Source organism: Crinia signifera, chromosome 5 (assembly GCF_055691185.1).
Source record: "Crinia signifera chromosome 5, ASM5569118v1, whole genome shotgun sequence".
Classification (NCBI taxonomy): Eukaryota; Metazoa; Chordata; class Amphibia; order Anura; family Myobatrachidae; genus Crinia; species Crinia signifera.
The window spans coordinates 10,057,248-10,082,950 of NC_139221.1; the positions used below are offsets into that span (position 1 = coordinate 10,057,248).

Sequence of the window (25,703 nt, forward strand, 5' to 3'; positions counted from 1 at the left end):
GACAAACCCCTTCCCCCATAACCAGTCCCAGCCACTATCATTCCCACCTGCACCTACCCCTCTCCTTAGACAGCGCCATCCACCCCTCCCTATACTTGCCGATGCTCCCGAATTCTGCAGGAGTCTCCCGTCAAGGCAGTCTATGTCCCGCTGCCCCAGAAAGCCCACTTAATCCCCCAGCCATGCGTGAACGGCGGACTGCACATACGCGAGTCCAGCCACAATGGGGGCGAAGTTTGGGTTATGTTCGCGCACCTCATAGCACAGCAGAGGCTGCGAGTGCCAATCTCCTGCCCCCCCAGCGCTGGGTACCCAGCAGGCATAGAGACCACAGCAAGAAGCAGCAGCAGATCCCTCCTGTCAAATCTACACCAAGGAGTTGCTGGCAGTTAGGGGCATTGATGGGGAACTGGCCCGGCCGATGGAGTGGAGAAGTCAGAGTGTGTCTATGTAGCTGTGCTTTACTGTATTTTAATACAAAATAATATGGATTAAATGTTTTATTATGTAATATTTTTTCCCAGATAGCATTTAGTGCTCTGTGTGTGATTCCCAGGGCTGTCAGTGATAGATTGGTGGCAGTGGTACGTGGCTGGGACTGTGGGTGATTTACGTCTTGTGCCAGCTTGCAGCACTTAGTGACACAAGCGCCAGACCACCGCGGTGACATCCAGCTCAGTGACTGCGGCTACACTGTGATACTGGATCCTATATTCCCTATACAGACACCGCCGATAGGTCTGGGCCTTTTGCCAGCGTGATGTCAGCCACCGAACACTTGTCCTTCATGTAACAGCTGGGCACCAGGGGATGCCCCCAGTGCCCAGCATGGGCACAGCATGATCAGGACACGTACAGAAAATCCTGGGGGAACAGTGAGATGAATCCCAAAGTATTAATGTCGTAACTGGCAGCAAGATGCCCATCTTTGGCCAAGCCTTGTTCTACAGGGGCAGCCACACCCTCCTGAGATCCCCCCTGTCTGCAGGCTGCAGATCCTACTTGCCTACATTTGAAAACTAATTTCAGGGAGATTATAGTTAGTAGTAGAATTTTGCACTGCACCCCATTGAGGGGGCATGTCATGCTCCACCCAAAGGGCGTGTCTAGTTCCATATATGGAGAGATTGTGAACGTGGCACCTAGAAGCGTCGGTGTGTACTGCTACATCTGAGAGGAATCTTTTATTATGACTTATATCCAAATGTAGATGATCCCCAAAGCAGTTAGTAAGAGATACTATACTTGGTAATGTGCTGGGAAATGGTGCTGAGGAGTCAGTGTAAATGTATCTATCTCTCATTCCTTTTTTCCCAAAAAAGTAACAGTGTAATGTGGCCTAGGTGACATGAGGGAGATTGCTAGACTAATGAGGGAGAGAGGGAGATTGCTGCTATGTCAGAGAGTCTCCTGCAGAATGCATGAGGGGAGGTAACTATGATGTAACAGTGTAATGTGTGCTTGGTGACATGAGGGAGATTGCTAGACTAATGAGGGAGAGTGGGAGATTGCTACTATGTCATGGAGTCTCCTGCAGAATGCAGGAGGGGAGGTAACTATGATGTAACAGTGTAATGTGTGCTAGGTGACATAAGGGAGATTGCTAGACTAATGAGGGAGGGAGGGAGATTGCTGCTATGACGTAACAGTGTAATGTGGGCTAGGTGACATAAGGGAGATTGTTAGACTAATGAGGGAGAGAGGGAGATTTCTGCTATGTCAGGGAGTCTCCTGCAGAAGGCAGGAGGGGAGGTAACTATGGTATAGCAGTGTGATGTGTGCTAGGTGACATGAGGGAGATTACTAGACTAATGAGGGAGAGAGGGAGATTGCTGCTGTGTCAGGGAGTCTCCTGCAGAATGCAGGAGGGGAGGTAACTATGATGTAACAGTGTGATGTGGGCCAGGTGACATGAGGGAGATTGCTAGACTAATGAGGGAGAGCGGAAGATTGCTGCTATGTCAGGGAGTCTCCTGCAGAATGCAGGAGGGGAGGTAACTATGATGTAACAGTGTAATGTGGGCTAGGTGACATGAGGGAGATTGCTAGACTTCTGCTAGACTTCTGCTCCACGGGAGGTTTCTGTCCTCCCTGAGCTCGCCTTAGATTACTGCTATGTCAGGGAGTCTCCTACAGAATGCAGGAGGGGAGGTAACTATGATGTAAGAGTGTAATGTGGGCTAGGTGACATGGGGGAGATTGCTAGACTAATGAGGGAGAGAGGGAGATTGCTACTGTGTCAGGGAGTCTCCTGCAGAATGCAGGAGGGGAGGTAACTATGATATAACAGTGTGATGTGGGCCAGGTGACATGAGGGAGATTGCTAGACCAATGAGGGAGAGAGGGAGATTGCTGCTATGTCAGGGAGTCTCCTGCAGAATGCAGGAGGGGAGGTAACTATGATATAACAGTGTGATGTGGGCTAGGTGACATGAGGGAGATTGCTAGACTAATAAGGGAGAGAGGGAGATTGCTACTATGTCAGGGAGTCTCCTGCAGAATGCAGGAGGGGAGGTAACTATGATGTAACAGTGTAATGTGGGCTAGGTGGCATGAGGGAGATTGATAGACTAATGAGGGAGACAGGGAGATTGCTGCTATGTCAGGGAGTCTCCTGCAGAAGGCAGGAGGGGAGGTAACTATGATGTAGCAGTGTAATGTGGGCTAGGTGACATGAGGGAGATTGCTAGACTAATGAGGGAGAGAGGAAGATTGCTGCTATGTCAGGGAGTCTCCTGGCTCGGGCTCCATGGCGACATCATGGCAGGTACAATAGTCAGTGTGTCTCCTAGGGGCCCCATTAGGGAAGTCCCTTGTGGGCCCCACAGCCTGTGGAGGTAATGTGGTCAGTATGCCATCATACAGTGTACAGACATCAGCATCCCGACTACCGACAGGAGACCAGAATGCTGACATTTAGTAGTATGCCGGCACGGGAATCCTGACTGCTGGGATGGTGAATGGCAGGTGACCGGGGAAGAGAGGAGCGGCTTCAGGGGACAGCAATGCTGAGCAATAAGCAGCAGGCTGCACCCGGTGCACGTTAAATACATTTAAAAAAAAACATACCCTGCTCCCGGCAGGCACCAGCCCGCTGGGCATTCTCATGGGCAAGCCCTGATTTTGCCGTCCCATGTGCAGGGCAGCCCACCGCAAGTTACCGATGCTGAAATAGGCTGTAAATGACAGTTAGGAGCTGCTTGGTCTGTACTTTATCACTCTCCACCTTCTCTCTCTCTCTCTCCAGGCTGGGATAAATCTTCCCCCTAATTTGCTAAATTGTACCTCACTGTCTGTCTCATGTGTATCGGGCCGCATGGTAGCCTATAAGGGGTATGGTCATTATGCCGCATGGTAGCCTATAAGGGGCATGGTCATTAGCTTGACCCTATTAAGATCAACCACTGAAGGCCGACAGCGCTTAGGTGGACACCTGAAATAGGTCAACATGGCTACAGTCGACAGAAGGTTAAAACAAGTGTTAGGTCGACAATGGGAAGGTCAACAGTCAAAAGGTTGACATCAGTTTTGTCATAGTTTTTCTTTTGCGTCGACGTGTGCCGACAGGTGGTATCTCATACCCACTACGGCGTAGATGGTGCCCGAAGCATGACGAGCACATAGGTACATTTAGATGGTGTCCATGTCAACTATGTCGACATTTGGGTCAAAAAAACGTTAAAAACTCACTTCGACCTTCCCATTGTCGATCTAATGCTTGTGTCGACCTTCTGACCCTGTGGATCTTAGCTGTGTCAACCTAATTCGGGTGTCAACCTAACCCTGTTGACCTTAATGCAGTGGATCCCATGACCCATACCCAGGTACAACGGAGCACACGGCACGAGGGAGCGCTCACATCTATGTTCCGCTCTAGAACCTGTATTAGGGTATATAGTATATATAGTACGATATTATAATCGCTACCCCTCAGAAGGGCCACAATGCGCTGTATATCCTGTATAATATGGCCACAGATGACTACTGCCCCCAGGGCCGGTGCAAGGCACCGGAGCGCCCCAGGCGAGTCGGGGTGGGGGCGCCCCGGTGCCGGGGGGGGGTGTACCTGTCCTGCGGCTGTGTATATAAAGCTTGCGGCGGCGGCAGCGGGGGGCCCCTGCAGTCAAGAAATAACGAGCAGGCGGATAGCGCTCGTTATTTCTTGACTGCAGGGACCCCCCGCTGCCGCCAGCTTTATATACACAGCCGCAGGACAGGTACCCCCGCGGCACGGGGGGCGAAATGCTGCCTTCCAGTGGCCGGCGCCCTAGGCAAATGCCTAGATTTGCCTAGTGGTGGCTCCGGCCCTGACTGCCCCCTGAGGGATGAGCACACTGAGATGTTCCACGCGGGTTCTCCGGAGAACAGCTCAGCATTGGGGGAGGCAGCGAGCGAGCGGACACTGGATCCACATCACTGGGGGATTAATGCGGCTATTCTGGTGATGAGCAGTTTCCTATCTGAGAGAGCCAAAGGCAAACGACCAATAGGAGAGGTGACTTTGTGCTCGAGGTGGAAATGTTTATCCCTATGTTTCTATACTGTAACCTACTGTGTACCTAAATATTCTGCTCCCCGGGTAACAGCTGAAGGGGCACCGCCGCTGTCTGATCTACATAAGCAAAAATGTACAACATGAGCCGGCTACCGGATTGTGCGCCTAATTCAGATCGGATCGCAGGACACATTTGTTTTCAAAATGGGCAAAACAATGTGCACCGCAGGGGGATGCGGTCATTTGGTCGACACCATTAGGTCAACATGGAAAAATCTCGACATATGAAAAGGTCGACATGGTTCTTGGTCGACAGGCCGTTAGTTCGACAGGTCATTAGTTTGACAGTCAAAAGGTCAACATGGGGTTTTTCACTGTTTTTTGAGCCGACGTGCCGACAGGCGGTATTTCATGCCCTACCATCCACTAGGGCATGGTGGTAGAATAAAATAATGTGCCCGGAGCATTGCGAGTGGATGCGGTGCACTTTAAACTGTGTCCATGTCGACTAAGTTGACATTCGGGTAAAAAAACTGTGAAAAACCCCATGTCGACCGTTTTACTGTCGACCTAGATATTGTTGAACTAATGACCCGTCGAACTAACAACCTGTCGAACTAATGACCTTTCGACCTAGAACCATGTTGAGCTTTTCCCATGTTAACCTAGACCCATGTCGACCTTTTCCCATGTCGACCTAATGGTGTTGACCTAATGACTGTAGACCATCATGCTGTAGACCAAATGATCCCAACCCGCACACACTGGGTGGCTTTTGAGCTGAAAGCAACTCAAACGACAAAACTGAGCTGCTTTTGGCTCAAAATCACCCAGTTTGTATAGGCCTTAACTCTCTGCACATGCATCTGCCCCCCTGCAGCGCAGCATGCTGTTTCCCAGATGCAAAGTTACTGGGTTTTTCTGCTTTTGCTTGTCTCCCAACTCGGAATCAAGCCCTTTATGTCCAAGAGAGTGAGCAGGTGTGCGAATTATAATTACGGAATCCTGTTCTGTCCCTCCACCTACTACTATAACTCCCATACCTCCTACTCATTCCCTCCTCTCCTCTCCTCACCAGAAAGGAAATGTGTCCTCAGAACAGATCAGAAATAATCAGTGTCCGGATCTAAGTTTGCTGTTACTAACAGGTTTAGGGGTGACATTTAATAGGATGCGAAAATGTGATTTTTGTGGGTTTTTTTGCCAAAAACGGCCCAAAAAAACCTCAGATTTTGCAGCAAAATCGCACATTCTGAAAGTGCGATTTTTAGTCGCGCCGGAACTCGCATCCAGATGTTTTCCCATTGAAAAGTATACAATTCGTATATTTAATGAGATGCGAAATCGGGAAAATGTGTCTAAAATTCGCCACACACGCAGACCAGGTTCTGACAGAATTGGCAAGAACCCTGCACAGATCATTGAGATCTGTGCATGGTCCTATCTTAAAAAATGGATAAAATGTGCATATTTCCTCAAATTCGCACATTTTCATGACTAGAATGCGCACATTATCGCACTTATTTAAACTTTTTTACCCGGAATACGCACCTCATTAAATATGCGAATTCGCGGCAAAAAAATGCTATTTTAAAAAGTGCGATAATGGGCGAATTTAAAAATGACTAAAAATCACATCCTATTAAATATCACCCAATATGTCATTTATCATAAGTGCTGCATGCAAACAGCATTTCCCAGAAGTCCATTCTCCAATATCTATGAATCTAATTGTATCCAATTATCATAACAAAACCCCATTGTTTTTAGAGCTGGTAATGCTGCCACCAAGTTCTGAAACCCAGTTAATTCTATTGTTTCCTTTTTCAGATTTCCAAAATGGATTACAGCTCGTTCAGCGGGGTTCCCCGGTTCCTCACAAGGCCCAAGGCCTTCATGGCCTCTGTGGGGAAAGATGTCACTTTAAGTTGCCAAATTGTTGGAAGTCCCGCACCATCAGTCACATGGGAGAAAGACAAACTCCAAATCCAGTCGGGAGGACGCTTCAAAATGGTGGAAGACGGCAGCTTGTACCAGCTCACCATATATGACTTAACCTTCGGAGACAGCGGCCAATATATTTGCCGCGCAATCAACAACATAGGGGAGGCGTTTGCCGCGGTCATGATCAAAGTCGGGGATGAAACGGAGGGCACGGTGGTGGAATGCCCGCCATATTTTATCCTGAAGCCAACTGCCGCCAAGTTGAACCTGGGAGAAAGTGCCACCTTCAAATGCCGGGTCCAGGGCCACCCACCACCCGTGGTCAACTGGGAGAAAGATGGGAAACTCTTGGGAACAGCCAGCGACTCCAACCACATTCGCGTTGAGGTGGACGGGGAATCCAGCGCTCTGCGGATACACTGTGTTCGGTATTCAGATGGCGGAACCTATATCTGCCGAGCCGAGAATTCTGTAGGCCAGGCTAAAGCTTCTGCTTTGCTGTTGATCGATTCTCTTAGCAACCTTAATGCCAACAGTATCAGTTCTCCAGACGTGGGTTATGGCAAAACGGCCTCTATGTTGTCTCACCTGCAGAAACGACGAGAGGAAATGAGGAAGACCGAGCTTTCCATACTGGGTTCCTACGACTATAGTTCCTCTCCCTATGGAACTGTAGACCCAATGACCGGCCTGGGTTTTAGCCTGTCCCTTGACTATGAGAGGGCAGCTTCCCTCACACCAAAAATAAATCGTGAAGGTACCATGAGTGTTCTCACGCGTACCTGTACGGTGACGGAAGGTAAACATGCCAAGATGAGCTGCTTTGTCACTGGGGAGCCCAAGCCTGAAATTGTGTGGAAGAAGGACGGCGAGGTGGTCTCGGAGGGCAGGAGGCACGTCGTCTATGAGGATGAGCAAGAGAACTTTGTCCTGAAAATTTTATTCTGCAAACAAATCGACAATGGATTGTACACCTGCACGGCATCTAACCTGGCCGGTCAGACCTACAGCTCAGTGCTGGTCATCGTCAAAGGTAGGTTCTGTGCCTTGTTACATAGTTAGAATTAAGAAAAATCATGGCATGTACGACAAATTGCAGGAATGGCCACCGGCCAGTCACCTATCAATGGTCACCATTGATGGTACCATTCATAGGTAACCTCATGGTGTGAAAACAACTCCAAGGGAACAATCAAAGCTTTCACCCACTGATGCTCACCCCTGTTTGACAATTTACTAGGCTGTGGGCCAATGAGAGTATGGGGGCTGGGCTTCACAGGAGTGTCAGTGGGTGGAGCTACAGTAAGCTCCATGTCTTGGCATTTTGTAAAAAATGATAATATATATTAGTTGCTTGTCCATTATTGATGGAAAACCATCTGGTTCTTCTGTATCAATGGCAATGCTATTCAACATTGGTCATAGACAGTCAATGATTTATTTGAATCATCGATGGCTGGTGGCCATCCTTGTGTGGTTCTGTCTGTACCATCGATGGCGGCAGGCATGTGAGTACCTTCTCTTATAGGAAGATAATGCATTGGGTGTCAGCATAATATACCGAACAGCCTTCTTAAACTTGGTGGTCCTCAAGTACTAGCAGTTTTGATTTAGCCAACTGTGCTCAAGCATGGAATCTGTGTGTCTTGAGGATTTGTGCTTGAGAAGTGCTATACCAAAACATTGACGACAGTCTGCACATTGAGAAACATGCGGGTAACTTGGTGTCACGTCAGGAGCATTGTACAGGGCCCAGAATATTACAAGTCACCTTCATTTAGAAAAATGAATTTTCATTACAGATAGGTGAGAACTCAAGCAGTACGGGGGGGATACAACTTACCTCATCAGGGAACAAAACAAAAATATATGACTAAGAACTACTTTCGACCTTCAGACGCCCTTGATTTACTGTGCATGCCTTCTGGCAATCTTTAGCTTCCTTCTGGTATTTTTAGGCAGGCATTTATATGGTTGGGAACCCTTGCTTTTATGTGGTCTCCTGGGAGGAGGGCAGGAGGCAGCTCTTGTGTTCTCAGTATTATATATAACTGCAGTGATAGCTCTGTGTCGTATCCAAGGCACCGAGTATAACATCTTGTGTGGTCTGATTATATACGGGCACGGCGTTACAGGACATGATGCTGCTGGGAAGGAGAAATGCATTTACTAACACAGGAGCCATTAGTTCAGGCGGGATACTGTTATTAGGTTGACACGTATTACGTCGACCACTAAAAGTAGGTCGACATGCCTAAGGTCAACATGGTTGCAAGGTCCACACGCATTAGGTTGACAATGGCAATGTTGACAGTAAAAAGGGCCGACATGGGGTTTTTCACGTTTTTTGAGCCGACATGTGCCGACAGGTGGGATTTCATGCCCTACCATCCACTAAGGCAATGTGAAAAACTCATGTCAACCTTTTGACTGTCAACCTAATGCTTGTGTCGACCTTCCAACCATGTCAACCTCAGGCACACCGACATATTTCATGTGTCGACAGAAACCATGTCAACCTTTAGTGGTCGACCTAATGGATGTCGACGTAATATTGGTCAACCTAATTACACATACCCGTTCAGACTAGAAGTATTTGAAAATAGAATCTGTGCCTATTCCCATCTGCCCCACCGGCTATATATAAACACTGATGTCACTTATTCCCCAAATACCATTGATCCGACATTTTCCTGCTGTGTAATAATAATGGTCATTCTTATCCTGTATAATATGTGTCGCCCACACCCAGGTATTATAGAGAAGACGTTGTTATACTGACAATACCGAAATTTGTGTGTCCGCGAGAGGGGCGGGGCTAAAATGATGGCATAATTTTGTGTCATTTAAGCCCCATCCCCTATCCACGGTCCTGGGAATCATGGGAATCATGGTGTTTGTGTGGCAGGGGAGGAGCTTAGTGACATCAGCCTCATGTCCCCCCCACACCTTGCCGGCACCTTAGAGACCATACCGTACAAGCTGCCCCATAGATGCCGTACCTTAGAGACCATACCGTACAAGCTGCCCCATAGATGCCGTACCTTAGAGACCATACCGTACAAACTGCCCCATAGATGCCGGACCTTAGAGGCCATACCGTAGAAGCTTCCCCATAGATGCCGTACCTTAGAGACCATACCGTACAAGCTGCCCCATAGATGCCATACCTTAGAGGCCATACCGTACAAACTGCCCCATAGATGCCGGACCTTAGAGGCCATACCGTAGAAGCTTCCCCATAGATGCCGGACCTTAGAGACCATACTGTACAAGCTGCCCCGTAGATGCCGCACCTTAGAGACCATACCGTACAAGCTGCCCCGTAGATGCCGCACCTTAGAGACCATACCGTACAAGCTGCCCCGTAGATGCCGTACCTTAGAGGCCATACCGCACAAGCTGCCTCAAAGATGCCGCACCTTAGAGGCCATTCCGCACAAGCTGCCCGGTAGATGCCGCACCTTAGAGACCATACTGTACAAGCTGCCCCGTAGATGCCGCACCTTAGAGGCCAAACCGTACAAGCTGCCCCGTAGATGCCGCACCTTAGAGGCCATACCATACAAGCTGCCCCACAGATGCCGCACCTAAGAGACCATACCGTACAAGCTGCCCCATAGATGCCGCACCTTAGAGGTCATACCGTACAAGCTGCCCTGTAGATGCCGCACCTTAGAGGTCATACCGTACAAGCTGCCCTGTAGATGCCACACCTTAGAGGCCATACCGTACAATCTGCCCCGTAGATGCCGCACTTTAGAGGCCATACCATACAAGCTGCCCCGCAGATGCCGCACCTTAGAGACCATACCGTACAAGCTGCCCCATAGATGCCGCACCTTAGAGGCCATACCGTACAAGCTGCCCCGTAGATGCCGCACCTTAGAGGTCATACCGTACAAGCTGCCCTGTAGATGCCACACCTTAAAGGCCATACCGTACAAGCTGCCCCGTAGATGCCACACCTTAGAGACCATACCGTACAAGCTGCCCCATAGATGCCGCACCTTAGAGACCATACCATACAAGCTGCCCCGCAGATGCCGCACCTTAGAGACAATACTGTACAAGCTGCCCCGTAGATGCCGCACCTTAGAGGCCATACCGTACAATCTGCCACGTAGATGCCGCACTTTAGAGGCCATACCATACAAGCTGCCCCGCAGATGCCGCACCTTAGAGGCCATACCGTACAAGCTGCCCCGTAGATGCCGCACCTTAGAGGTCATACCGTACAAGCTGCCCTGTAGATGCCACACCTTAGAGACCATACCGTACAAGCTGCCCCATAGATGCCGCTCCTTAGAGACCATACTGTACAAGCTGCCCTGTAGATGCCACACCTTAGAGGCCATACCGTACAAGCTGCCCCGTAGATGCCGCACCTTAGAGACCATACCGTACAATCTGCCCCGTAGATGCCGCACTTTAGAGGCCATACCATACAAGCTGCCCCGCAGATGCCGCACCTTAGAGACCATACCGTACAAGCTGCCCCATAGATGCCGCACCTTAGAGGCCATACCGTACAAGCTGCCCCGTAGATGCCGCACCTTAGAGGTCATACCGTACAAGCTGCCCCGTAGATGCCGCACCTTAGAGACCATACCGTACAATCTGCCCCGTAGGTGCCGCACTTTAGAGGCCATACCGTACAAGCTGCCCCGCAGATGCCGCACCTTAGAGACCATACCATGCAAGCTGCCCCGCAGATGCCGCACCTTAGAGACAATACTGTGCAAGCTGCCCCATAGATGCCGCACCTTAGAGGCCATACCGTACAAGCTGCCCCATAGATGCCGCACCTTAGAGACCATACCATACAAGCTGCCCCGCAGATGCCGCACCTTAGAGACAATACTGTGCAAGCTGCCCCATAGATGCCGCACCTTAGAGACCCTACCGTACAATCTGCCCCGTAGATGCCGCACCTTAGAGGTCATACAATACAAGCTGCCCTGTAGATGGCGCACCTTAGAGGCCATACCGTACAAGCTTCCCCATAGATGCCGCACCTTAGAGGCCATACCGTACAAGCTGCCCCATAGATGCCGCACCTTAGAGACCATACCATACAAGCTGCCCCGCAGATGCCGCACCTTAGAGACAATACTGTACAAGCTGCCCCGTAGATGCCGCACCTTAGAGGCCATACCGTACAATCTGCCCCGTAGATGCCGCACTTTAGAGGCCATGCCATACAAGCTGCCCCACAGATGCCGCACCTAAGAGACCATACCGTACAAGCTGCCCCATAGATGCCGCACCTTAGAGGTCATACCGTACAAGCTGCCCTGTAGATGGCGCACCTTAGAGGCCATACCGTACAAGCTGCCCCATAGATGCCGCACCTTAGAGGTCATACCGTACAAGCTGCCCCGTAGATACCGGACCTTAGAGGCCATACCGTACAAGCTGCCCCGTAGATGCCGCACCTTAGAGACCATACCGTAAAATCTGCCCCGTAGATGCCGCACCTTAGAGGTCATACCGTACAAGCTGCCCTGTAGATGGCGCACCTTAGAGGCCATACCGTACAAGCTGCCCCATAGATGCCGCACCTTAGAGACCATACCGTACAAGCTGCCGCATAGATGCCGCACCTTAGAGGCCATACCGTACAAGCTGCCCCATAGATGCCGCACCTTAGAGACCATACCATACAAGCTGCCCCGCAGATGCCGCACCTTAGAGACAATACTGTACAAGCTGCCCCGTAGATGCCGCACCTTAGAGGCCATACCGTACAATCTGCCCCGTAGATGCTGCACTTTAGAGGCCATACCATACAAGCTGCCCCGCAGATGCCGCACCTTAGAGGCCATACCGTACAAGCTGCCCCATAGATGCCGCACCTTAGAGGTCATACCGTACAAGCTGCCCTGTAGATGCCACACCTTAGAGGCCATACCATACAAGCTGCCCCGCAGATGCCGCACCTTAGAGACCATACCGTACAAGCTGCCCCGTAGATGCCGCACCTTAGAGGCCATACTATACAAGCTGCACCGTAGATGCCGCACCTTAGAGACCATACCGTACAAGCTGCCCCATAGATGCCGCTCCTTAGAGACCATACTGTACAAGCTGCCCTGTAGATGCCACACCTTAGAGGCCATACCGTACAAGCTGCCCCGTAGATGCCGCACCTTAGAGACCATACCGTACAATCTGCCCCGTAGATGCCGCACTTTAGAGGCCATACCATACAAGCTGCCCCGCAGATGCCGCACCTTAGAGACCATACCGTACAAGCTGCCCCATAGATGCCGCACCTTAGAGGCCATACCGTACAAGCTGCCCCGTAGATGCCGCACCTTAGAGGTCATACCGTACAAGCTGCCCCGTAGATGCCGCACCTTAGAGGCCATACCGTACAAGCTGCCCCGTAGATGCCGCACCTTAGAGACCATACCGTACAATCTGCCCCGTAGATGCCGCACTTTAGAGGCCATACCGTACAAGCTGCCCCGCAGATGCCGCACCTTAGAGACCATACCATGCAAGCTGCCCCGCAGATGCCGCACCTTAGAGACAATACTGTGCAAGCTGCCCCATAGATGCCGCACCTTAGAGGCCATACCGTACAAGCTGCCCCATAGATGCCGCACCTTAGAGACCATACCATACAAGCTGCCCCACAGATGCCGCACCTTAGAGACAATACTGTACAAGCTTCCCCGTAGATGCCGCACCTTAAAGGCCATACCGTACAATCTGCCCCGTAGATGCCGCACTTTAGAGGCCATACCATACAAGCTTCCCCGCAGATGCCGCACCTTAGAGGCCATACCGTACAAGCTGCCCTGTAGATGCCGCACCTTAGAGGTCATACCGTACAAGCTGCCCCTTAGATGCCGCACCTTAGAGGCCATACCGTACAAGCTGCCCCGTAGATGCCGCACCTTAGAGGCCATACCGTACAATCTGCCCCGTAGATGCCGCACTTTAGAGGCCATGCCATACAAGCTGCCCCACAGATGCCGCACCTTAGAGACCATACCGTACAAGCTGTCCCATAGATGCCGCACCTTAGAGGTCATACCGTACAAGCTGCCCTGTAGATGGCGCACCTTAGAGGCCATACCGTACAAGCTGCCCCATAGATGCCGCACCTTAGAGGTCATACCGTACAAGCTGCCCCGTAGATGCCGTACCTTAGAGGCCATACCGTACAAGCTGCCCCGTAGATGCCGCACCTTAGAGACCATACCGTAAAATCTGCCCCGTAGATGCCGCACCTTAGAGGTCATATCGTACAAGCTGCCCTGTAGATGGCGCACCTTAGAGGCCATACCGTACAAGCTGCCCCATAGATGCCGCACCTTAGAGACCATACCGTACAAGCTGCCCCATAGATGCCGCACCTTAGAGGCCATACCGTACAAGCTGCCCCATAGATGCCGCACCTTAGAGACCATACCATACAAGCTGCCCCGCAGATGCCGCACCTTAGAGACAATACTGTACAAGCTGCCCCGTAGATGCCGCACCTTAGAGGTCATACCGTACAAGCTGCCCTGTAGATGCCACACCTTAGAGGCCATACCATACAAGCTGCCCCGCAGATGCCGCACCTTAGAGACCATACCGTACAAGCTGCCCCGTAGATGCCGCACCTTAGAGGCCATACTGTACAAGCTGCACCGTAGATGCCGCACCTTAGAGACCATACCGTACAAGCTGCCCCATAGATGCCGCACCTTAGAGACCATACCGTACAAGCTGCCCTGTAGATGCCGCACCTTAAAGGCCATACCGCACAAGCTGCCCTGTAGATGCCGTACCTTAGAGGCCATACCGTACAAGCTACCCCATAGATGCCGCACCTTAGAGGCCATACTGTACAAGCTGCCCCATAGATGCCGCACCTTAGAGGCCATACCGTACATGCTGCCCCATAGATGCCGCACCTTAGAGGCCATACCGTACAAGCTGCCCCGTAGATGCCGCACCTTAGAGACCATACCGTACAAGCTGCCCCGTAGATGCCGCACCTTAGAGGCCATACCGTACAAGCTTCCCCATAGATGCCGCACCTTAGAAGCCATACCGTACAAGCTGCCCCGTAGATGCCGCACTTTAGAGACCATACCGTACAAGCTGCCCCATAGATGCCGCTCCTTAGAGACCATACCGTACAAGCTGCCCTGTAGATGCCGCACCTTAGAGGCCATACCGTACATGCTGCCCCGTAGATGCCGCACCTTAGAGGCCATACCGTACAAGCTGCCCCGTAGATGCCGTACATTAGAGACCATACTGTACAAGCTGCCCCGTAGATGCCGCACCTTAGAGGCCATACTGTACAAGCTGCACCGTAGATGCCGCACCTTAGAGACCATACCGTACAAGCTGCTTCATAGATGCCGCTCCTTAGAGACCATACCGTACAAGCTGCCCTGTAGATGCTGCACCTTAAAGGCCATACCGCACAAGCTGCCCTGTAGATGCCGTACCTTAGAGGCCATACCGTACAAGCTACCCCATAGATGCCGCACCTTAGAGGCCATACTGTACAAGCTGCCCCATAGATGCCGCACCTTAGAAGCCATACCGTACATGCTGCCCCATAGATGCCGCACCTTAGAGGCCATACCGTACAAGCTGCCCCGTAGATGCCGCACCTTAGAGACCATACCGTACAAGCTGCCCCGTAGATGCCGCACCTTAGAGGCCATACCGTACAAGCTTCCCCATAGATGCCGCACCTTAGAAGCCATACCGTACAAGCTGCCCTGTAGATGCTGCACTTTAGAGACCATACCGTACAAGCTGCCCCATAGATGCCGCTCCTTAGAGACCATACCGTACAAGCTGCCCTGTCGATGCCGCACCTTAGAGGCCATACCGTACATGCTGCCCCGTAGATGCCGCACCTTAGAGGCCATACCGTACAAGCTGCCCCGTAGATGCCGTACATTAGAGACCATACTGTACAAGCTGCCCCGTGGATGCCGCACCTTAGAGGCCATACCGTACAAGCTGCCCTGTAGATGCTGCACTTTAGAGGCCATACCGTACAAGCTACCCCATAGATGCCGCACCTTAGAGGCCATACCGTACAAGCGGCCTCATAGATACCACACCTTAGAGGCCATACTGTACAAGCTGTCCCGTAGATGCCGCACCTTAGAGGCCATACCGTACAAGCTGCCCCTTAGATACCACACGTTAGAGGCCATACTGTACAAGCTACCCCATAGATGCCGCACCTTAGAGGCCATACCGTACAAGCTGCCCCGTAGATTCCGCACCTTAGAGGCCATATCTTAGTGGGTGCACCTTAGAAGTCACCAGGGACGGATTTAGGAGTCAGGCCGCCCCTAACCACAATATTTTTGGCCGCACCCTAGACCCAGAGGGAGGAAGGACCCTTTGGGGAATTTTAAAATAGGTTCAATTTCCGCTTACTCTATTTTTACCCTATATGTAAAGCTCGCTTCTGGGTCGTAAATATTTAATAACCCCCCCACACTTTATATACAGTATAGTCAATTAGCTTTTCCCACTCCCACCTTTTAAAATATATTTAATGACCACTTACTCATGTGAACTGACCAGTAAAGTCAGATAGCTCCAAGTTCCTGCTGGCCTACAGCACCTCAGCATCTCAGCAGCCCCAGTGATGATTTTTTTTTTTGGTTTATGCAGCTTTATTGAAGTAAAAAACAAACAAACAAACAAAAACAAAAAGAGCTTTCATCCGTTGACGCTTGAATCATTTTATTCAGTGCTATATTAACAGTGTTTTTGAAGACAAATTAACTAATAGTTTAGTCGCAAAAAAGAAAAAAAAATTAATTTAATAAAGTCTTAGTGAAAAGTGACAAAATCTTTTGATCTCATTTTTTTTATTCAATAGGGTGTCACTTTCCAATTTGTCATATTTAATGATGCGCATAAAATACATTTCTGTTCTGCCACTATATAAATCTCAACACCAAGGGCGAAATGTAATAGGTTGCGATTTTTGGACGAGTTCCAAACTCGCCAGAAATCTCACCTTTAAAAAAATCGAGTTTTTTGCAGCGAATTCGCATATGTAATGAGATGCGAATTAGCGGCAAAAAAATGTGATTTGCCGCGATTTCTGGCGATCATTTTTTTTTTTAAACGGCGTGGGGTCCCCCCTCCTGAGTATAACCAGCCCCGGGCTCAAAGAGCCGGTGCTGGTATCATAAAATCAAAGGAACAATCAAGTTGGGATTCCCTGGATTTTATAAAACGAGCACCAGGCTCAAGGGCCGGTCCTGGTTCCCAAAATACGGGGGACAAAATGACTGGGGGTCCCCCGTATTTCAAGAACCAGCACCGGGCCCAACCAGCCAGCAGGGTAATGCCACAGCCGGGGGGAGACTTTTTATACAAGTCCCCCCGGCCAAAGCATTCACCCCTCTGACCGGTCAGCATGGGCAGGGGCCCTGGGGGAGTGGGTACCCCCCCCAAAGAAGGGGTCCCCCCCCTCCAGAACTTACCTGCCCATGCTGAAGCCCGGGGCTGTCCTCGATGCCCCTGGGCTGTGGGCATCGAGCTGATTAATGGTGTAAAAAAATAGATAAAATCCTATTGTGTATTGCTGTGGAGAGAAATCATACTCACCACAGATGTCTTCAGCACTTCCCCGGGAGCCCTGCAGCATTTTTCCCACGATCACCGTCCTCCGGTCTTCTGTTTACATCTTTGGCTCCGCCCCCCGACCGGGACTTAGGCCCGCCCATCAGCCAATCATGGTCCTTGAAAACCAGCATGCCGGGTCATGAATGGCTGATGGGCGGGCCTAAGTCCCGGTCGCGGGGCGGAGCCCCAGATGTAAACAGAAGACCGGAGGACGGTGATCGTGGGAAAAATGCTGCAGGGCTCCCGGGGAAGCGCTGAAGACGTCTCTGGTGAGTATGATTTCTCTCCACAGCAATACACAATAGGATTTTATCTATTTTTTTACACCATTAATCAGCTCGATGCCCACAGCCCAGGGGCATCGAGGACAGCCCCGGGCTTCAGCATGGGCAGGTAAGTTCTGGAGGGGGGGGAACCCTTCTTTGGGGGGGTCCCCACTCCCCCAGGGCCCCTGCTCATGCTGACCGGTCAGAGGGCTGAATGCTTTGGCCGGGGGGACTTGTATAAAAAGTCTCCCCCCGGCTGTGGCATGACAGGGTATTGTCTAATCGCTGTGCCCAATTATCCCCCCACAAATGACATAACTCTCTTGTTGGATAAAATTGGCCACAGCAGCCATCTTTATTGAAACAATACAAAATTAACAATAATCAAAAACATTCCCCACGGAAGGTGGTCCCCGAGGCCCTCAATAAATCAATCCACACCTCTAAGCACTTCCAGGAGTTGTTACCCCCAGCCGATAGCGATTGGCTCGAGGGCACCAATTGTCAACACCCAGTGCTCATTAATTAGCCTCACCCAGGGGAGTCCAGCCCCCTCATGGGGCCCTCCCCGCCGCATAATTAAGCCTCAATGCCACTAACCTCGAGGACCCCCCTCCGCACAGGCCACTGTGACAAAAGACAACCTATCAATAATTCTTCCTAAAAATTATAAAATTAGGGAGGGTGGGTGGGAGCTGTTCAGAAAAATCTCCCAGTGACCCCTATTTCCTGCCTGCACTCTGCTTATATACCCTTACTACACCCCGTTAAGCCCCTCCCCCTATGACCCTCTCCTTAGACACCCCTTCTATGACTGTCCAGCTAGTCAGCTCCCTACAAACCCTGTCAGGGGAGCCTACCCCCAGGCTTTGCCTCCAGTCCGGCTCCTACATGACAGGGTATTGTCTAATCGCTGTGCCCAATTATCCCCCCACAAATGACATAATTCTCTTGTTGGATAAAATTGGCCACAGCAGCCATCTTTATTGAAACAATACAAAATTAACAATAATCAAAAACATTCCCCACGGAAGGTGGTCCCCGAGGCCCTCAATAAATCAATCCACACCTCTAAGCACTTCCAGGAGTTGTTACCCCCAGCCGATAGCGATTGGCTCGAGGGCACCAATTGTCAACACCCAGTGCTCATTAATTAGCCTCACCCAGGGGAGTCCAGCCCCCTCATGGGGCCCTCCCCGCCGCATAATTAAGCCTCAATGCCACTAACCTCGAGGACCCCCCTCCGCCACCAAGCACGGGGTTAAGCCCTTGACCCCGGGCGACCCCCCCACATCCGGAACGCTGTTTCTATCCCTTCCTGTAGTCCCAAGGACCAAACATCGATCCCTACAGCGTTCAAATGCACACCGTCTCCTCTCCAAAAAGCACCGGCACCAGACTCAAGTTCCCTGTGCCTCACCACTACCGCGCCGTTTCTAGCCATAAAACGCCCAATTGCCCTGTTGACTTTTATCCGTGCCTTATTGATCTTGTCAGCCGACCTTGCATCCCTCCAATAACGGCGCGGCACAATATCCGACCAAACTGTGATCACCTCTGGAAACATTGCCCATAAACGTAGGAGATCAAACTTGATATCCCGTATCAACTCCCTAAATGGTCTGCTCCCAAGGTCATTCCCTCCCACGTGCAACACTAATATGTCGGGAGCCCTATCGAGCCGAACAAAACGGTGAAATTCCTGTAACATTCCACTCCATACCATACCGCGCTTCCCCAGCCATCGAACCACTGCCTCCTCTCTATCCAAACCTAGCTGGCGGCCGTTCGGTCTGACATCAGCCCGCAAAGCTCCCCAAAAGACATATGAATGTCCTAAAATCCAAATCAGGCACGGGGGATGCCCTAAAATTAGAAAGAACACAATCAGCCTCAACAATCCCCTAAACGAACATATGAACGAAAACGAGACGATTCCCATCGCCCAATGCGCTTAATCAGCTCATCTCCCAAACCCATCCTAGCAGCCTCAGTTGCGGCCCCGATGCGGAAAGAGTGACCCGCGTATTCCTCCCCCTTGAGGCCCAACGTCCGCAGGACTGCTCTAAACACGCTTGTGAACTGGAACCGTGATAAAAAGGACCCATTCGCATGCATCAGCAAAGGATCCCTTTCTCTGCCCACTCTGACTTCCTTAAATATCCTCAGCCGTGCTACCGGGCACATATCTGAGCCCGGTACAGAGAAGAGAACTACCTTCTTCCCCCTCCCTAATTGATCCGTCTTAGACCTCCTCACCACTAGCTCCACCCTATCCGAGTATAAATCCACATCCTCCCCTAACAAACCTCCCGGCCTGGAGACGCTTGGACTCACGAGTTCACCAATCCGCAGTGCCCCGAAGAAGGCAAGCGAAAAGGCTACCCCGAACAACCTTTCCTCGAAATTGGAACTACAGACCTCACCCAACTTCCTGCCCATATTCTGCAACAACTGGAAGGACACCGTCCTTCTCTGATCCTGTACTACATGTCCTTTTCTCCAGCCTTTTAAAGCCTGCGCAATCAGGAAATTCTTTGTGACATCAGGCCTCCCACCTGCACGAAACCCAAAAGCTAAGCCCGCCATACAGCGCGTGATCTTAGCCACTGACCAACCAATCTCCTTACAATGGCCTATGTATAGCAAGACAGCCAACTCGTCATCATCCTCTTTCAAACCTACTACCTCACGCCATTCTAACCAGCTCCGCCATTCCTGATTGTATGCCGACCATGTATTTGGGGCCAAGGATTCCCTGATGAGCTGATCGACTACCCGTCCAGCAGAGCCCAGAGCCGACTCGGGAACCCGGTCCCCTCCCTGTCCGCCTCTGGCGCCAACTCCCGGAATCGTTCCCACTGTGAACAAGATAAAGAATCCGCAATGCCGTTAGAGACACCGGGAACGTGCCTAGCCACAACCCACAAATTCAAAGCCAGACATTCCAATACCAACTGCTGCAAAATAGTAACCACCGGCGGTGAAGATGCCGACAATTGATTAATAGCCATGACCACCCCCAAATTATCGCAGTAAAAACAAATCTTCCTATCGCGGAACAGCTCACCCCAAACAACAACTGCAACCAAAATAGGAAACAATTCCAACAATGCTAAATTTTTAACCAAGCCTCTCTGCACCCAAGACTCCGGCCACCGGCCCACACACCAATGTCCCTGGCAATAAGCCCCAAAACCGCCACTCCCAGCGGCGTCTGTGAAAAGGTCTAGCTCTGTAGCCACGCACGTGTCTGACATCCACAACGCCCTGCCATTAAAGGTTTCCAGAAAAGATGCCCACACCCGCAAGTCCCCTTTCAACTCACTACCTAATCTGACAAAATGATGAGGAAGAACCACCCCTGCTGTCGCTGCTGCCAGCCTCCTGCTGAAAATGCGGCCCATCGGCATAATGCGACACGCAAAATTCAACTTACCCAGCAAGGACTGTAATTCCCTCAATCTGATTTTCTTCAACAGCAACGCCCTCCCTACCTCGGCCTTCAAACCCAGTAACTTTTCTTCAGGCAAGCGACACTCCATATTCACAGTATCAATGACAATACCCAAAAAACTGATCACAGTCGCAGGGCCCTCCATCTTTCCCGGAGCAAGCGGGACCCCAAAGTCTGCCGACACCCTTTCAACAGTCCTCAACAATAAATCACATACACCGGTCCCCCCGGGACCAATACATAAAAAATCATCTAGGTAATGAATAACTGAACTGCACCCAGAGACATCCTTAACCACCCACTCCAAAAAGGAACTAAAGGCCTCAAAATAAGCACACGACAAGGAGCACCCCATCGGTAAACAACGATCAACAAAAAACTCCCCATCCCAACAACATCCCAACAAGCGCAAACTGGTTGGATGAACAGGCAGCAACCGGAATGCCGATTCAATATCAGTCTTTGCCAACATGGCCCCTTTCCTAAACCGCTTCACCCACTTAACGGCCGCATCAAAGGATGTATAAACCACCGAGCAGATGTCGGGGTCAATGCCATCATTGACCGACGCCCCTTTTGGGAAGGATAAATGGTGTATCAGACGAAACTTGTTCGCCTCCTTTTTTGGCACCACCCCCAACGGAGAGACTATCAAATCTGGCCACGGTGCCGCCCTAAACGGTCCAGCCATACGACCCAGCTGCACCTCCTTAAACAGTTTTTCCTGCACCACTTCAGGATGCTCCCTAGCAGACTTCAAATTCCTCCTAAAACTTCCTGACACCTGCACGTCAGAAGGTATCTTAAAACCTTCCCTAAACCCCTCCTCCAACAAGGCGGCTGTCCGCTGGTCAGGATACCTACGCAGATAACCCAGCATCCTTTCCAGCCGAACTGGTGTCGCCCCCTTTTGAACTACTGTCTCGGGACTTCCCTCTGAAGCATTTATTTGCCCCATGGTTCCCTCCACATGATGAACATTCATGCTTGAATTTGCATTTTGCTCCAAACCGGCATGACCCGTCGTTGAAGGCAAAGCAGAGTCCCTTCTGCATGGCCGTCCCGCTTGTGGCCTCTCTCGGCCCCCCCCCCATCCCCACGAAAGGGCTGCCCACTTTTTATGGGGGCCGTTACCTTTAACCATAAAGCAATATCCTTATGATCCCAACGAATGTTGGGGCGAACCGCCTTCCTCTGCCTAAACTGCTCATCATACCTGAGCCAGGCCATGCCCCCGTACACACGGTATGCCTCTCCTATCGCATCCATGTAACAGAATAAGCCTGAACAATTGTCAGGTGCCTTCTCCCCAATCACACTATCTAAAATAGCAAATGCCTGTAACCAATTTGTGAATGACCGCGGTATCAGCCGATACCGCCGCCGTTCCTCCTCCTCCTTTTTCTCCTCCTTGCGGGGCCTATCCAGGTTAAAACGCTCTAAGGGTAGTAATGAAAATATATCCACATATTCCCCTTTCCAAATCTTCTCCCTCACCTCCTGCTTCAGGTGGGCCCCCAATGGCCCCTCAAAACATACATACACCTCCCCTTTCGCAGTGTCACTAAGCCTCCCACTCTCATCCTGCGTCACCACACTGCCCCCTTCAGCCCCTGCCCTGCTGCTGCTTTGCTCCCCGCCGGATACCAGCACCACGCTGCTCCCCGGCACCCCACTGCTAACCGGCACCCCACTGCTAACCGTCACCCCACTGCTAACCGGCACCCCACTGCTAACAGGCACACTATTACTGACCGGCACACTAATGCTAGCTGGTGTGCCCGAATTCTGCGGTGCCCATGCTGCCGCCGGGGACGGCCCCGCCCCCTGCCGCAAACCCACCAGCCAATCTGCAAAACCACTCAATAATTCGGTAAAGCCCCTACTCATTTCCCCCTGGGGGGCTAACCCTCCCCCCCCCTGACTTTGTGCTAAAGCATTAATAGACATAGAGACAGACTCACCAGACTGCCTGGGGGCTGTGAACCCAGCAGCCGCAGGTCCAGTGTCCTGACGGGTCCCAGATGAAGAAGGACCAGGTATCTCTCCATCGTCTGCTGACGCTGCCATCTCTCTTCTCCTGTCATCCCGACCTTCAGGTATAGCACCAGCCGGCGTGACCGCGTTGGAGGCGGAGCCAGCTGTGCGTCTCTCGCTCCGTGTACCAGGCCTGCGGTCCGCAGCCTGTACTTCTGCCCCCCTGGCACGACTCACCCCGCGCTGGGCAGCAGCATGCCCCGCATGCCCCGCCGCTCTAGGTCCAGACCCACGTGACGCCGGATCTTCTTGCACGTGGGGGGGGTTCCCCCCGCGCGGAGGGTTCCGCCTGCATGTTGGATTCCTCCCAGACCTGGTCCTGCGGGCGGAAGGTGCCCGGCCCGCAGCCTGGCCTGGAGGGTCCCTGACGGGGCTCCTAGAACGGCGCTGAACCCTGGGGGACACGGATGGGCTGAAGCGCTCCGGAGGCCTGGACCTCCGAGGCCGTGCGCCCGCTGGAGCAGCCTCCTGCGTTGCTGCTCCCAGTCCCCCCAGCAGACCTGACATCTGCTGCTGCAGCCACTCTGTCCCTCTGGTGCCTGCTGCCTCCCTGAGGGCAGCCAGCGCTGCAGATACCTCAGCATCAGCGTTTGGGGAAGCCATGGGAGATGCAGTGCTGCTTAGCTGTTCAGAAAAATCTCCCAGTGACCCCTATTTCCTGCCTGCACTCTGCTTATATACCCTTACTACACCCCGTTAAGCCCCTCCCCCTATGACCCTCTCCTTAGACACCCCTTCTATGACTGTCCAGCTAGTCAGCTCCCTACAAACCCTGTCAGGGGAGCCTACCCCCAGGCTTTGCCTCCAGTCCGGCTCCTACATTACCCTGCTGGCTGGTTGGGCCTGGTGCTAGTTCTTGAAATACGGGGGACCCCCAGTCATTTTGTCCCCCGTATTTTGGGAACCAGGACCGGCCCTTGAGCCTGGTGCTGGTTTTATAAAATCCAGGGAACCCCAACTTGATTGTTCCTTTGATTTTATGAAACCAGGACCGGCTCTTTGAGCCCGGGGCTGGTTATGCTCAGGAGGGGGGTCCCCACGCCGTTTTTTTTTTTAACTTTAACTTTTAGCCTTTTTTTGGACAGAACCATGCACAGATCACAAAGATTTGTGCATGGTTCTGTAAAAATCGCCAGAAAGAAGCTGGTCTATTTTTTTGCGGTTTTTGGTAAGGTCCCATATGCGACTTTAGAACTCGCATCCTATTACAAATGCGAGTTCTATAGTTTACTATGGGAAAACATCTGGATGCGATTTTCAGTGTGACTGAAAATCGCATCTTTAAAATGTGCGCATTCGTGGGAAAAAATGTGATTTTTCCCGCGACTCGCACCCTATTACATGTGCGATTTTTAGAAAAAATGCGATTTGGGCCGATTTTGATCACAACTCTCCAATCAAAACATTTGATGAGCATATAGTACATCATGAAGGATGAAACATTTGGAGGGTTTCACCAGTATCCATGGCAATTCGGCATTCCTGTACCCTACGATGATACACAATTCAATATATTATATTATATTATTGTTTCCTAAAGGTGCCCATACATGGTGTGTTTTCACCGTGAGATGCGATGCGTGCTCCCGCGGCATCGCATCGCACAGTACAAAATGTGCTGCACATACTTTTTGTACTGCCCACGCATCGCACGGAAACCGCATGCAAAATGCATGCGTTGCGATGCGATCCAGCCCATAACGGGTGCGATCATGGCACCGTGTATGGGCACCTTAACACCTCCCAACCCCAAATAGAGGTGCTAATCTTCAACATTTCAAGGAGAAATGAAGGATGAGTTCAGCATCATAACCCAGTTACAGTGAAGACGTCGGTATTACAGCAGATGTGCGGCTTTCCTGGCGCTCACCACTAATCGCCGGGCGGCTTTGAGCTGAAAGCTGCGGTTTTGAGCGACTTTCAGCTCAAAGTCGCCCAGTGTGTATGGGCCTTAAGTATTATCAAAACGGTTGCAGTGTTCATGGTGTGGCCCCTCTCAGACTCAGTTGACCATGTACACTGCACCCATTATAGATACTGCATTAGGGCCACACCTTACGGGTCACACCATACTATAGATGTTACATATTAGAGGCCTGTCCATGCACCCATCCAGTGGCATAACTATGAATTGGGCGCCCCCCCCCCCACCGCACCCCCCGCCCGCAGCCTTACCTGTCTTGCTGGTCCCGTCCCAGCTCCCTTGCTGGCTTAATAAAAAAGAGGGTGTGCCAGCGCTGGCTGTGATCAAATATAACAATACACGGTTCTCAAAAATGTATACAATTTATTAATAACAATAATAAAACAGTATTAAAAAACAATTTATAATAAAATTAATGAGTCGCTCTAGAACCTAAAGTCCATAGTGCACAATTATGAAGGTTATCCCAGGGGATATTCAGATTGATTTTTAAAGCTGTTAAGCTGATGAAATGATATGAGGAAAAGCTGTATATTACCATCCCATTGTGCCTGGTCGATTGGGAGCCAGGATCTGTGACACAGTGTCCTTGGATTGTCCTATATTTTCAAGGACTCAGGATATCCCAATTGAAATGTCCTCTTGGTTTTTGCTGGATAATTAGGGATCAAGCTGTATCCCAAATATTCTTAGGTCCAGAACGATTTTTTGAGGATCATCGATGGGAGAGTGGGCACGTCACTTGGCAAATGGAGGGAAGATGGTTCAAAACAGCATTTTTCACTGAAGCTCAACGCGTTTCCCCGGAATCTCCGGCTTCATCAGGAGCAGATATGTTTGTTTGTAAGCTTTAGGCATGGTTTTTATACCTGGTGGTTGATTACCTAGGTGATTTAACCTGTGCGCTCATTAGTGTCTAAAAACATTTTAATCCTATGAGAACCGTGTATAAAATAT

The 25,703-nt window shown here is 51.0% G+C and overlaps 1 protein-coding gene across 1 annotated transcript in view; it reads left to right on the top strand.

The window, feature by feature from the left end:
* Nucleotides 1-6,334: 6,334 nt before the first annotated feature.
* OBSCN (obscurin, cytoskeletal calmodulin and titin-interacting RhoGEF) overlaps nucleotides 6,335-25,703 on the top strand; it is a 332,859-nt gene continuing 313,490 nt past the window's right edge. Inside the window, exon 1 of the mRNA XM_083186473.1 lies at nucleotides 6,335-7,472. Within this exon, the coding sequence (XP_083042599.1) occupies nucleotides 6,335-7,472 (1,138 nt within the window). The remainder of the gene's footprint in view (nucleotides 7,473-25,703) is intronic.